Source organism: Pipra filicauda, unplaced genomic scaffold, assembly GCF_003945595.2.
Source record: "Pipra filicauda isolate LSUMZ 115617 unplaced genomic scaffold, ASM394559v2 scaffold556_size476704_pilon, whole genome shotgun sequence".
NCBI lineage: Eukaryota > Metazoa > Chordata > Aves > Passeriformes > Pipridae > Pipra > Pipra filicauda.
Genome location: NW_024104705.1, coordinates 219,674 through 232,207, shown reverse-complemented (window position 1 = coordinate 232,207; position 12,534 = coordinate 219,674). Strand labels below are relative to the sequence as shown.

The window sequence follows — 12,534 nt, the reverse complement described above, 5'->3', positions numbered from 1 at the left end:
CTGTGGTATTCCAAAGCTGAAGGATTAGGCACTGGCTGTGGTATTCCAAAACTTAAGTTAGGAAACTGCAGTGGAAAAGCAAGAAAAACAAACACAAATCATGAAGAACTCTGAAGTAACCATTACTAATGTATCCCTAAAATTCAGGGATGCTTTAAAAGGATGTGGCAATAAAAACTGTCTGGGAAATTTTAGACAGAATGTTATTGGAAAATGTTAATCCATCAGAACGGAGTCTTTTCCTGGAATGTATGTTCCAGTTAAACTTGAGCTGGAAAGGGCTCTCGGCTCTGGAATGAGCTGTGCTGTGACAGCAGGAGGCAGAGCCCTGCCCACGGAGCACCCGGGAGGTGTGTCCTGCAATCTGGGCCTCTCGCAGCCCAGGGAGAGCTCAAACCACCTGGAAAACTGTTTGCTTGGAATTCCTCACAAAAAAAAAAAAAAAAGAGTCTGTATTTTGTTTTGCCCTTAAGTACCATGAGAAACCTCCCTCCTCGCACACAAATTCTTCTCTTCTGGTTGCAGTTGGACGTTTCAGGCTGTGGCATTTGTTCTACTGGAATCTACAACCAAATCTAGGCCTACTGAGGCCCAAAATACAGCATTTAAATTTTAATTTTCTAAGGCAGTGGGGCACCTTGGAGCACATTTAAGCACAGAGTACGTGTCTTTCTGCTGGGAAAAGCCAGATACAGCAAGTTACCCGAAAGAAAAATATCCATCCTTCCACACACAGAAAGAGGGACAGCACCTGCATTTATACACCTGTTGAAGCACGTGAAAATTAGGAGAAACTGGAGGAACTGGGAATATTTCTTGTTTAAAAGATTACAATGCAACTTTTACGTGGGATCGAAACACTTCTCTGATTTTCTCTAGGAAAGTTCCTCCCAGGATTACAGGTTTTTGGGTCCCTTCCCACTCATGTCCCTCCCATCTCCAGCCCCACGGGATTACCTTTTTCCTTGGCCCATTAGTGTGGATGTAGACCAGCTTGTCCCTCGCATGGGAAATGCCCAGGGCTCGTCCAATCACACTGTTGAGCAAGTTTTTAGGCTGTGGAAATTCCTTTAATAAGTCTCTGGAATCTGGAAAAAAAACCAGAGAGGAACTAAATGTCTTACAGTTCCTGTGCAGTCCTGTCCAAAGACATGTTCCAACACCTGCTCCAAGCAGCTCTGGGAGCATCTGTGTCTCAGGGTTACGGAGAGGGAAGGAAGGAGTGTTCAGTGGCTCACCCACAGCAACTCCAGGCATCAGCAAGATCATGGAACCATCCAGGTTGGAAAAGCCCTCCAAGGTCACAGAGCCCACCCTGTGCCCAATGCCCACCTTGTCCCCAGCCCAGAGCACTGAGTGCCACGGCCAGGCCTTCCTGGGACACCTCCAGGGCTGGGACTCCAAACCTCCCTGGGCAGCCCCTGCCAAGGCCTGACCACCCTTTCCAGGGAGAAATTCCTCCTGATTTCCAAGCTGACCCTTCCTCTCCTCCTGTCCCTTGTTCCCTGGGAGCAGAGCCCGACCCCCTCCAGTTCCCCCCTCCTGTCAGGGGGTTGCAGAGCCAGAAGGTCCCCCCTGAGCCTCCTTTTCTCCAGGCTGAGCCCCCCCAGCTCCCTCAGCTGCTCCTGCTGCTCCAGCCCCTTCCCAGTTCCCTTCCCTTCCCTGCACATGCTCCAGGCCCTCCATGTCTTGTCCTGAGGGGCCCAGAACTGCCCCAGGATGGGAGGTGCCAGCACAGGGACGGGCCCTGCCCTGTGTCACCCCATGGCTGGTACAAACCAGGGGCCATTGGCCTCCTGCCCCCCCGGGCACACCTGGCTCATGTCCAGCTGCTGTCACCAGCAGGGATTTGGTGCCATTTCCTCACCATGGAGGCAAAAGCAGCTCAATATCACCCCTCAATACCAAAACCCAACTGAGCAATAACTACTCTGAACAGTTCTGGTTTGCACAGCCCCCCAAGCCATGGATTAAATCAAGGGGCTCACAAGGAACACATCAGAGCCAGTCAGTGGCAGTAATGGGAAAGAAGCCCCTTCTCCCAGGCTCCAACACTCCCACTAACCCAGACAAGCAGATCCACAGCCCTAATCCAACAGAAAGCCAAGGCAGAAAAATGGAATACATGGGATTTGCTGGGCTCAGGAGTAAATCAGCCACCACAGCCCTGCAGGTACCCAAATCCAGCACAAGGGAACAGGGAGAGGGATGGGGTCTCATCCCACACACGCTCTCCCCAGGCTGTCAGGACCCTGTTACCCACCCTGCAGACCCCCCTGGGGGTGAGCACTCCCTCTAAGGAGGCTTCTAAATCCTCTGCAGGAATTCAGGGGAAGTTTCTGCAATGAATCAGAAGCCACACAATCACTGGTACCAGCAGCAACTGGAATTTCTGACTGAGCCACCAAATCCAAGGAGAATCGAGCCAACAGTCACACTCACTGGAGCATCACCAAGATGTGCCACCATGTTCTGCTGGAAACTCTGATTCCAGAGTTGCTGTAATGAAGACAAGATGATAAGAGGTGATAAGAGAATCATGGAACGGTCTGGGTTGGAAGGGACCTTAAAGGTCATCTCATTCCACCCCCTGCCATGGACAGGGACACCTTCCACTAGCCCAGGTTGCTCCAAGCCCTGTCCAACCTGGCCTTGGACACTTCCAGGGATGTTCAAGGAAAGTATTTAAGAGAAAAGCTCTGCAGGTCTGACACATGACATCCTGTGGATGCTTGGCTAAGGGAGAGGGAAAAGCCATACTGCTGATCCCATCACCCTCTCCAGAAAAAATCCAGCAGGCTGACCCACAGTTCAGCACAAAATAATTACTGGGGACACTCAGCTTTGAAACTTCTTCCTGCAAATCACAGAAGAGTCACCTGGGTCTCAGAGAAACACTTTCAGAAGCCTTGGACAACTCCAGGGGAATTGCAGGAATTACTGTGATTTATCACCACTACTTGTCCATGAATTACCTTCTATATATTGGTCAAGAGAGCAGGAAAGTGGTCTCAGCCCCACAAAGAACCACGAGCCAGTTTCCTGTAACTGTACAGCAAATGTGCTCTTTCTACCCACTCAGGCAAGTTCCTGGTCAGGAACACTGGCCAAGTGTCCAAGACTTTGGCACTCTGCAGTTCTATCCCATTCCACGTTGGTGGGATGCAGGGAGGGAGGGGCAGTAACACAATTCCCAAATGCACCGTTAAATTCACTTCATAAAAAAGAAAAGCTAAAAAGCAAACTTCCAGGACCAGCCTGGATTATTTGGCCTCCGGTTGTTTCCTCTTTCAAAAACAATAACCTGGGAAATTCTGGGACAAGAAGTGCAAGAAGCACACTTTTTTAATGCCCCTCCAAAATGCAACTATCTACGACAGAGCCAATTCCTCCCACTCTGAGGTGACTCCTTGGTGAAGACTAAATATTTAATCTGTTCTGGAGCGAAAAATAGGATCTGTGAGTGACAGAGCCCAGCTCTGGCCGGCGGCTCAGAATTCCCAACGAGGCACAGTGTTTGCTTCCCAGCTGACAATGGCACATTCAGCAGCACCAGCTGACGTACCAAGGGCTGATGGATCCCCCTCGTGTCCCCAATTCCCGAGCTCAAGGATCTCATCCTGCAGGAAGCCATCCCTCACTTGCAGCTTTTAAAGAAACAACCCCAAACTGCAGAACTGGATTTGCAGAGTGTTGCCTTCCCTGCCAAATTGGATTTCTTGGCACCTCCCCGCGAGGAGCGTCTCAGCTCTGTCACAGCTGGGAATGGGTGTTTGGGTGGGAATGCTGTGAGTGGGAGCACAGGGAGGGGAGCCCAATGCTCCCAAAACTGAGCTGATTTTCATGCCCAACTCCACATATGATACCCAAACCATGGCTCTGAGATCATGCAGGAATATTAAAACCCTGCCTCGGAGAGAGACAAGTCAGGGTGGGGCTATCAAAGAAGCCAATTAACTAATTAAAGTTCCTCAAAGCCAGTGAGTGCTTCGCTTAATTTGATTGTGAAAGTCCAGGATAATTGCAAGCAACACCAAAACCACCAAAAACCAGGCCCCAAACCCACCAAACCACCCAGCTGGAGTGGCCAACCCTCCTACAAACCCCAACAGACCTGAGGAGTGAAGACACTCAGGGACAAGAGCACAAATAAACCAGCCCAAAGTCTTGCTCAAGGAGAACAGAGGAGCATTAGGTCCATTTAGTTTCTCTCTTCCCTCCAATTCTCTTCCCAGGAAAAGCAACGAATGAGCAGCAAGGACAAACTATTAAAGACAAAACTCCCCGAGATACAATAAATTCAAGTAATGAATCCAAGTCAGTGAAGGGTGTTTGTAACACATCAAAAATCCCCAGGGAAGAAGAAAGCCCTGTGGCTCCATAATATCCATTTCATCAGGAATTAGCCCAGACATGTCCTGCTGGAAGCAGAGAAGGTTCCACCTGGCTTGGTTTGGAGCACACCAAAGCACTGCTTTTTTGGGATTTGGGGGGTTCAAACCATCAGCAGCAATCCCGACCACGGCTCCTTCCAACACACACAGAACAAAAACCCACAGGAAACTCCCGCCTGAACCAGAACTCAAAACACTGGGAAAACAGACCAGGCTTCTCCAAAGGCACGTGGGCTGAGCCGAGGAGGAGGAGCAGTGACCAACCTGCCCTGGAGACACTCGGACATCCAGGGATGCAGAGCCCCAGTGCAGCCCCAGCCCTGCTGTGTCACCACAGGCCAGCACATTTCATCAGCTCCGAGGGAGATCCCCGGAGCAAACCAGGGCTCAGCATCACCTCAGCCTCGGGAGCAAGAGGGAAGCGCCACAGCCCTGGCTGAGCTCCCAACATCCCACTGTCTGAGCCAAAGAAGTGAAGGCTCAGATGTTAACACGGATCTAACAGCGGCTTTTCCAGGCTGGCCTGGGTTCAGAGTTGGTTTTTCCGTATTTGTATCCAAGGCTCATAACAAAGCGGCTCCCGGGCTGAGGGCTCAGAACTGACCTCAGAAAGAGGTCTGCAAAATGACATTTCTAATCTGCACCCGTTCAAGCAGCAGCTGTGCAGGTAGGGCAGGCTCAGGAGACCCTGAGGGAGTTTACTTGCTCATCCAATAAATCCAATCGGAAACAATCCCAAGATCACCAAACTCCCACCAAAAGAGCTTTCTGTGGTCAATCCACCACACAAACTGGAAGGGTGAACCAAAGACCAAAAGTAAAAGTACTTGAGGACTCGCAAAAAACACACCTTAGAAAGAGGTGCTCAGGAATGAAGTACAAAAGAGGAAAGAAAAAACAAATCCTGGTTTATTACTTTTCTCAGGCAACACCTGAACCAGCTCATTAAACAATAATTTGGGGTGGTTTGCATTTGCTTTAGCAGGGAGTTAATTTGCTCTGCTGAACAGCTTGAATGCAACAATTAAAAGCCCGTCTGACTCTGAACTCCAAGATAAAGCTCAGCAGCTTCTGAAAGGCAAATGGAACCCAAAGAATCCAGAAACTACAGAGAGCAAATAATAATAACAATAAAAAAAAAAGTGCTGGAGGGTGGGAAAGAAGCACCAAACACAGAAGGATGAGGGGCAGGAAAAAAAGAAAAAGTTTTATGTAATAATGACCCAAATTTCCAAAGCGGGAGATTGCACAGTATGAAAGAAAACTGAAACCAAACCGGCGACTTACAAAGGGAAAATGTCGCGGTTCAACCTCCGGCACAAAACCACTCGCATCTTTCTAAACTCCAGGTGTTCTCCACGCTCCACAATCCAACAAAAAGCGCTTCAAAACGCGACATCAAAACACAGCTTTGAACGATCTTTTAAAACGGCAACGATTCTGAGCCCCGGGATTTCCCCTTCCCACCCGCGCCCCGCGCCCCGCCGACATCCCGACGGGAAAAGCCTCCCGAGTCCTGCCCAGAGCCATCCCCCCGGCGGGTTTCGGACGCGGCGGTGCCAGGGGCCCGGCGTTCCCGAGCCGTCCGTGTGTCCCGGGCTGTGCAGGTGGATCCCGGCGGGATCCCGGCAGGAGGCGCAGAACGGCCCCAACGGCGCCGGCCGAGCGCTCCTCGAGCCATCATCCCCCTTCCCACCGAACCTCCGTGCGGGATTTTCCTCCCGCGTCAGCGCTGGGAGGCGGCCGGAGGTTCGCCCAGGCCCCGGCTCGGCGACCTTGAGGGGAATCACCGGGGAAAGCCAACAAAGGGCTCCCGGGGTGGCCACAAAGGCGCTCCCCGAGACCCCGCGGAGACCCCCCGGTACCTGCGCAGCTCGGCGGCTCCTCGCCCTGGCCGCGCATCCCGGTGCCGGCGGAGCGGCGGGAAGGCAGGGAAGGGAGGGATGGGGGAAGGAGGGAGGGAGGGATGTGGCGGCTCCCCCCGCCCAGCCGCGGGCCCGGGCTCGCCCCTCCCTTCCGCTGCGTGAGGGCCGCGCGGGGCGCGAGCGCCGGCCGGTGCCGCCGCCGCTCACCCTGCGCCGCGTCGGGCTCCTCCTCGTCCTCCTCGTCGCGGCGGGGCTCGGCGGGGCCGTTGGGCGCGGAGCAGAGCGCGCGGGGGGCCGCGCAGAGCCCGCGGGGCGGGCGGCACAGGCGGAGCGGCCCCGCCGCCTGCAGCAGCAGCCCCAGCGCCGCCATCTTGGGCTCGCCGGCGCCCCCGGCCAGGGGAGGGGCGCCCCGCCGCAGCGCCCCCTGGCGGGCCGGAGGACCGAGAGCGGCTGAGGGAGCCGGGGGGGGGAGAGGCCTCGCGTCCCGCAGGGAATGGTGAGGGAAGGGAGGGAGAGGGAAAGGACACGGGGAAAGCGGGAGGAGAGGGAAAAGGAGGGGAGAAAGAGGGGAAAAGGAGGAGAAGGAAAGGGAAAAGAAGGGGGGGGAGAGGAGGGGGAAATGAGGGGGAAAAGGAGAGGTAGAAGGAGGTGAGGGAGAGGAAAAAGGAGAGGGAGGAGATGAGGGAGAGGAAAAAGGAGGGGGAGAAGGAGGGGGGGAAAGGAGGAGAAAGAGAGGGAAAGGAGAGGGAGAAGGAGGGGGGAAGAAGAGAGGGAGAGGGAAAAGGAGGAGGAAAGGAGGAGAAGGAGAGGGAGAAAGAGGGGAGAAAAGGAGGGGGAGGAAAATGAGGAGAAGAAGGAAAGGTAAAGGAGGGGGGAAAGGAGGAGAAGGAAAAAGAGGGTGGGGAAAGGAGAAGGGGAGAAGGAGGAGAAGGAGAGGGGAGAAGGAGAGAGGTGGAAAAGAATTGAGAGGGAGTAAAAGGAGAGAGAGAGGAGAGGCAGAAGGAGCTGCTGTCCTGCCGTGCCAGGACACGGGAAGGTCGCACAACATTCCCGGGGCTCCTGTGCCAGCACAGCCCCGCGGGAGCGCTGGGACCGTCCCGGGGAACTGCCCCGGCCGGGGCTCGGAACCAGCACCTTCCCCTGCCCTGCGACAGGGAACACACCCCCCATTCCCAGCTCCCAGCACCTGCCCAAGGACAGGGAACACACCCCCCATTCCCAGCTCCCAGCTCCTGCCTGGGACAGGGAACACAACATCCCCCCATTCCCTGCTCCCAGCATCTGCCCAAGGACAGGGAACACACCCCCCATTCCCAGCTCCCAGCACCTTCCCCTGCCCTGGGACAGGGAACACACCCCCCATTCCCTGCTCCCAGCACCTTCCCCTGCCCTGGGACAGGGAACACACCCCCCATTCCCAGCTCCTGCCTGGGACAGGGAACACACCCCCCATTCCCTGCTCCCAGCTCCTGCCCTGGGACAGGGAACACACCCCCCATTCCCTGCTCCCAGCTCCTGCCCTGGGACAGGGAACACACCCCCCATTCCCAGCTCCCAGCTCCTGCCCTGGGACAGGGAACACCCCCCCATTCCCAGCTCCCAGCACCTTCCCCTGCCCTGGGACAGGGAACACAGCCCCCATTCCCTGCTCCCAGCACCTTCCCCTGCCCTGATACAGGGAACACCCCCCCCATTCCCAGCTCCCAGCACCTGCCCAAGGACAGGGAACACACCCCCCATTCCCAGCTCCCAGCTCCTGCCCAAGGACAGGGAACACAACATCCCCCCATTCCCTGCTCCCAGCATCTGCCCAAGGACAGGGAACACACCCCCCATTCCCTGCTCCCAGCTCCTGCCCTGGGACAGGGAACACACCCCCCATTCCCAGCTCCCAGCTCCTGCCTGAGACAGGGAACACAACCCATTCCCTGCTCCCAGCACCAGCTCCTGCCCCGTGTTCCACTCCCACCCATTTTGCTCTCAGTCCTTCCCCCTGCAGGCAAAGCCAGCTTGGGGATGGTCTCACACAAGTGACCTCGGGAACTCCCCTGGGAGTTTGTTCCCAGCTCCACACACCCAACACACCCCAGACCAGGCAATCCGTGAGCAAGGCATGGTACTGAAAATAACTCATCCTGCAGCCCGTTATTTACAAATATTTAAGGTAAACACCAAAAATCTTAAAGCCTTTATGAGATTTTAAAACCTTATAAATCTTTAAAAAGGTCTTAAAATCCAAAATCCTCACAAAATCTTAAACCCGTATAAAAATCTTAAATCTTTATAAAACCTTAAATCTTCATAAAATCTTAAGTCTTAAAAAAAAAAATCTTAAATCTTTGTAAAGTCTAAAATCTCTCTAAAAATCTTATAATCTTCATAAAATAGATCAGCACTTCCCCTTCTTCCCCACTTCTCCCTATTCCAAGTTATGATTTGGTTCTACATGAGTTATTTAATATAATTATTATTCATATATATCAATAATTATTTCACATATAAATGACAGTAATCAATTCATATATATCGATAATACACATATATCAATAATTATTTCACATAATCATCATTTTCAAGATATAAAATTCTCAAGGCTGTGGAGCTGAAATTCCAACCCTACAGGATTTATTTATTTATTTAAATCTGAATTATTATTCTAAGCAATCAATCTACATAAATTTTATCAGCCCTGGTTGCACCTGGGACAACCATTAAGCTTTGTGTTTCTTTAAACCAAGGTCTCATTTTTGTGTCAAAGACTTTATTATGAGCATTCTCTGTGTAAAGCGACAATTTACATGAATAGTTGGATGAAAAATGGGGGGGGGTTTAGGAGGTTTTTTGAGTTTTTTCTGTTTATTTTTAAATCAGAAAGAGAAATCTTCAATAAGTCACAAAAATATTGACTATGATACTGGCAAAGTTCAGTTTTACAAAGCTCCACAAGAAGAGGTTCAAGAAGAGGAAAGTTATCAAATAAACCCCTCTATTAAAATAAAAACACCAACTTTGGAGGAGTTGAACACTCAAAAAATAAAGTGTCACTAAACCAAATTTGCCTTTTTCTGTACTCACACTTTTTAGCACCTCTGCATCAGTTGTGGTTTGTCTCTGTAAGTTCTTTTACTTAAAAAAAGATCTGAATGCTAACAAAAAACCCCAGATTTTGAAACAGCACCAGAAGACACAAACAAATGCATTTTTTTTAAAGACATGAAGTTATTCTGGCACTTAGAGTACAGATTTTAAGAGCATGGGTCCCCTAAAAAGGGAAAAAAATCATTCAAAGCTGATTGTTCATTCAAAAATCATCCATATCACTAAAAAGGGAAACAAGTCATTCAATTTAAGAGGATTAATTCTGTGTAAATCTTTTGATAGCACGTTGTACAAACTATTATTTTTATTTTTTTACTATTATTTTTACTATTTATTCAGAAATAAGCTTAGGTGGTTTGGAAACAAAAGCTCCAAGGAGGACTAGAAGGAAAGGGAGGCTGGGAAAATTCCTATATCTTGTGGGAAGAGAAATCTGCTGTGTAACAGCTTAATTTGATGTATTTGCTGGGGTTTTTAGTGTTTCCCACAGCTCCAGGGGAGGCAAATGAACTGTCCAGCAGGGAAGAAAACCAAATTATAACCATGGCTCCAGAGTTGTTTCAAGTCCTGAACATGAGAGAAGGAAGACGGGAGGGAGATCCCCAGGAGATGGTGGGGAAAGCAAAGCCAACAAACCAGTGAATAAAGTCAATGCCTGGGGAAAGTCTTGGAAGAACACAGCCAGTGGGATGGGGAGGGCTGGGAGGAGAGGCTGAAGTCAGTCCCAGTCTGTGGGACACAGGCAGGGGGGAGGGCTGGTGGTTTGTCACAGGTACAGAAATTATCCTGTGAGCACAGAAAAGCAGTGACGACTCAATTCACTACAAAATTGCAGAAGTGGCCCATTCCCAGGATCTTTATTTCGCAGGGAGCAGCGTTAACCAGCACAGGATGACCTCCAGAGCCACCTCCCAGGCTTTGGCAGCCCCCTGGGCTGGGCTGGGGCCGGATCAGCTCCTCCAGCCAGGCCCGTGCAGAGGCAGCAGCTGTTAACGAGCCCTGGTTCATTAAGGAATTCCTTTATCCCAAGGGCTGGAGAATCCCGAGTCCCAGAGCCAGCCTGGCCACCACAAACCACCAGCCCTCAGTGGGAAAGGCCCTTCTCTCCACCCCGACTCCCACTGTCTGCTGGAGGAGAGGGTTCTATTCCCACATTTCCCTGGATGTGTGAAGCAGCCCGGGAATCCCGGGTTTCAATCCAGCCCCCCCTGGTGCCTCAGGAGCAGGGCAGAGCTGGGCTCCCTGCTGGGTCCCCCAGTGCCAGAGGAGGAGTTCCCTGGCAGGGAGGGAGTGATCCCTCTGCTTCAGCCAGAGCTGGAATATTTTATTCCATTCTTTAAACCTCATTTAAGACCAAGCAGGAGAGTTCAGGAAAGGACAACAAATCAAACCAGAAACCAGCCGGTGACTGGAGGGATTCCTCAGGATAAAACACGATTGAAGGAAAGGCTGGGAAAGCAATGATGGGGGAAAGGGACATGGAGACAGTGCCAGGTGTTAAAGCATCAAACCCCAGGGAGAAAGAGCTCATGGAATTGGTACTAAAGGATGCAGGAATGTTCAGGAGGGAAAAACTGAGAGGGAAAAAAGGCCTTTACTTTGAGGTAAACAGCAAACAAGTGTCCAGGGTCTCCCCTGGATAACACAGGGCTCCTCCCCTTCCCAATTCCCTTGTTCCCTGAAATTCAGTCTGTCCCTCCTCGGGACAGCTTTGCTGCCACATTCCCTCCCTGCTGCACTGACCAGGGCACAGCTGAGCTACCTCCTGTTCCTAAGACAATTTAATTCTCCCAAGCATTAAACTCCACCAAGGCCAAGCTCTGGGTGGGGCTGAGGGAGCTGTCAGGGCTTACCTTTGAGGGAATTCAGCGAGAACATCTCCATCCCCGTGGGAAGGGTGGCTTCCTGGGACAGCAGGAGGGAGCAAGGAGAAACAGCAAGTTAGGATTAATATTTCCTTCAAAATGTCTCAAGTGCTTCTGCTTTGCCTCCACGGTGACAACAATTTGGGGAGGTTTTAAAACCTTTATTAGGCCAGAACCGAGTCACTTATTGCCATTATTCTCCTTTTCAAAGGAAAAAAAAAATCAAAACAGAAAAAAGGGAAGTCCTTTTGATAACCTTCTTTGCTGAAAGTGTGTTAAACTTCTTATTTTAATTGCTTATTAAAAGAGCTTTCAGTCAAATAAGAAAAAATCAACTGTGTTTTATGGTGCTTTATTTCAGGCCAGAGACCAAATACATTGCAGGAGCTCTCGGAACAGAGTAACAGGGGTTTTCTAACCCCCTTGTGTCAGAAGGGTGAGGACTGAGGAGCCTCATTTATACAAAGTGAACAAAGTTTGGAGCTGGACTTCCACGGTCCTGGTGGGTCCCTTCCAGCTCAGGATATTTTGTGATTCCACGGACATCAAATCCCTCTGAATGACTTCCTGTGCATGCAATTAACAGCCTGCAATTATTATTCAAATTCTTCACTTTTGCTTTCAGCAAAACCAACGACAAATTCCTTCAGCAAGAGCAGCAAAAAGGGTTTAAGATAAACCCCCCTCCCCTTTCTGGACATGACACCTGGGTCAGGAATTCCCTTCCCCGTGGACACAGGGAATGAACCTGCCCTGGCTGCCAAGGCCACACGTGGGCTTTTCCAAGGACTGGAGGAATGAACCCCGGGGGATGTGAGTTTGGGACAATGAGAGCCCGTGTGCTGGGGGGGATGTCAGAGCAAACAGCCCCGGGGGCAGCAGCTCCCTGCAGGGACAGAGCCAGGGAGCTCCTCTGGGGGAGTCTCCCCGAGGGGAGCGGAGCCACAGCCCGGCAGGAATGCAAATGGAACTGCAGGGACTGGAGCACAAGGCAGCCTGTGCCCCTTCCACAGGGATCATCCCAGCCTGGGCTAAACCACCTCAGAGCCAGCGGTGCCTGTGAGAAACTGTGTGAGCCCAGAGAGGAGCAAACCCAGGACCACCCCGAAATCACTGGAGACAGAAAACCAGGAGTGGGACCGGGAATGCTGCAGTAAATCCAAGTCATGGAGGCATCAGCCACATCTTCCTCCCAAATTCTTAAGCGTGACCAAAGCAGGGGGAGCTGCTTGCCTGGAGAGCCCGAGGGTATCCCAGGGAATACAGGGAAGTTCATCTCCATCAGCCTTCTGGGACAAGGAGAGCAGCTCC

General features: G+C 51.6%; 1 protein-coding gene across 1 annotated transcript in view; it reads right to left on the bottom strand.

Annotated features, from left to right (window-relative positions):
• DHX30 (DExH-box helicase 30) overlaps positions 1-12,534 on the bottom strand; it is a 31,546-nt gene that overhangs the window by 16,547 nt on the left and 2,465 nt on the right. Inside the window, 2 exon segments of the mRNA XM_027711551.2 lie at positions 958-1,088; positions 11,212-11,263. Of these exon segments, the coding sequence (XP_027567352.2) occupies positions 958-1,088; positions 11,212-11,263 (183 nt within the window).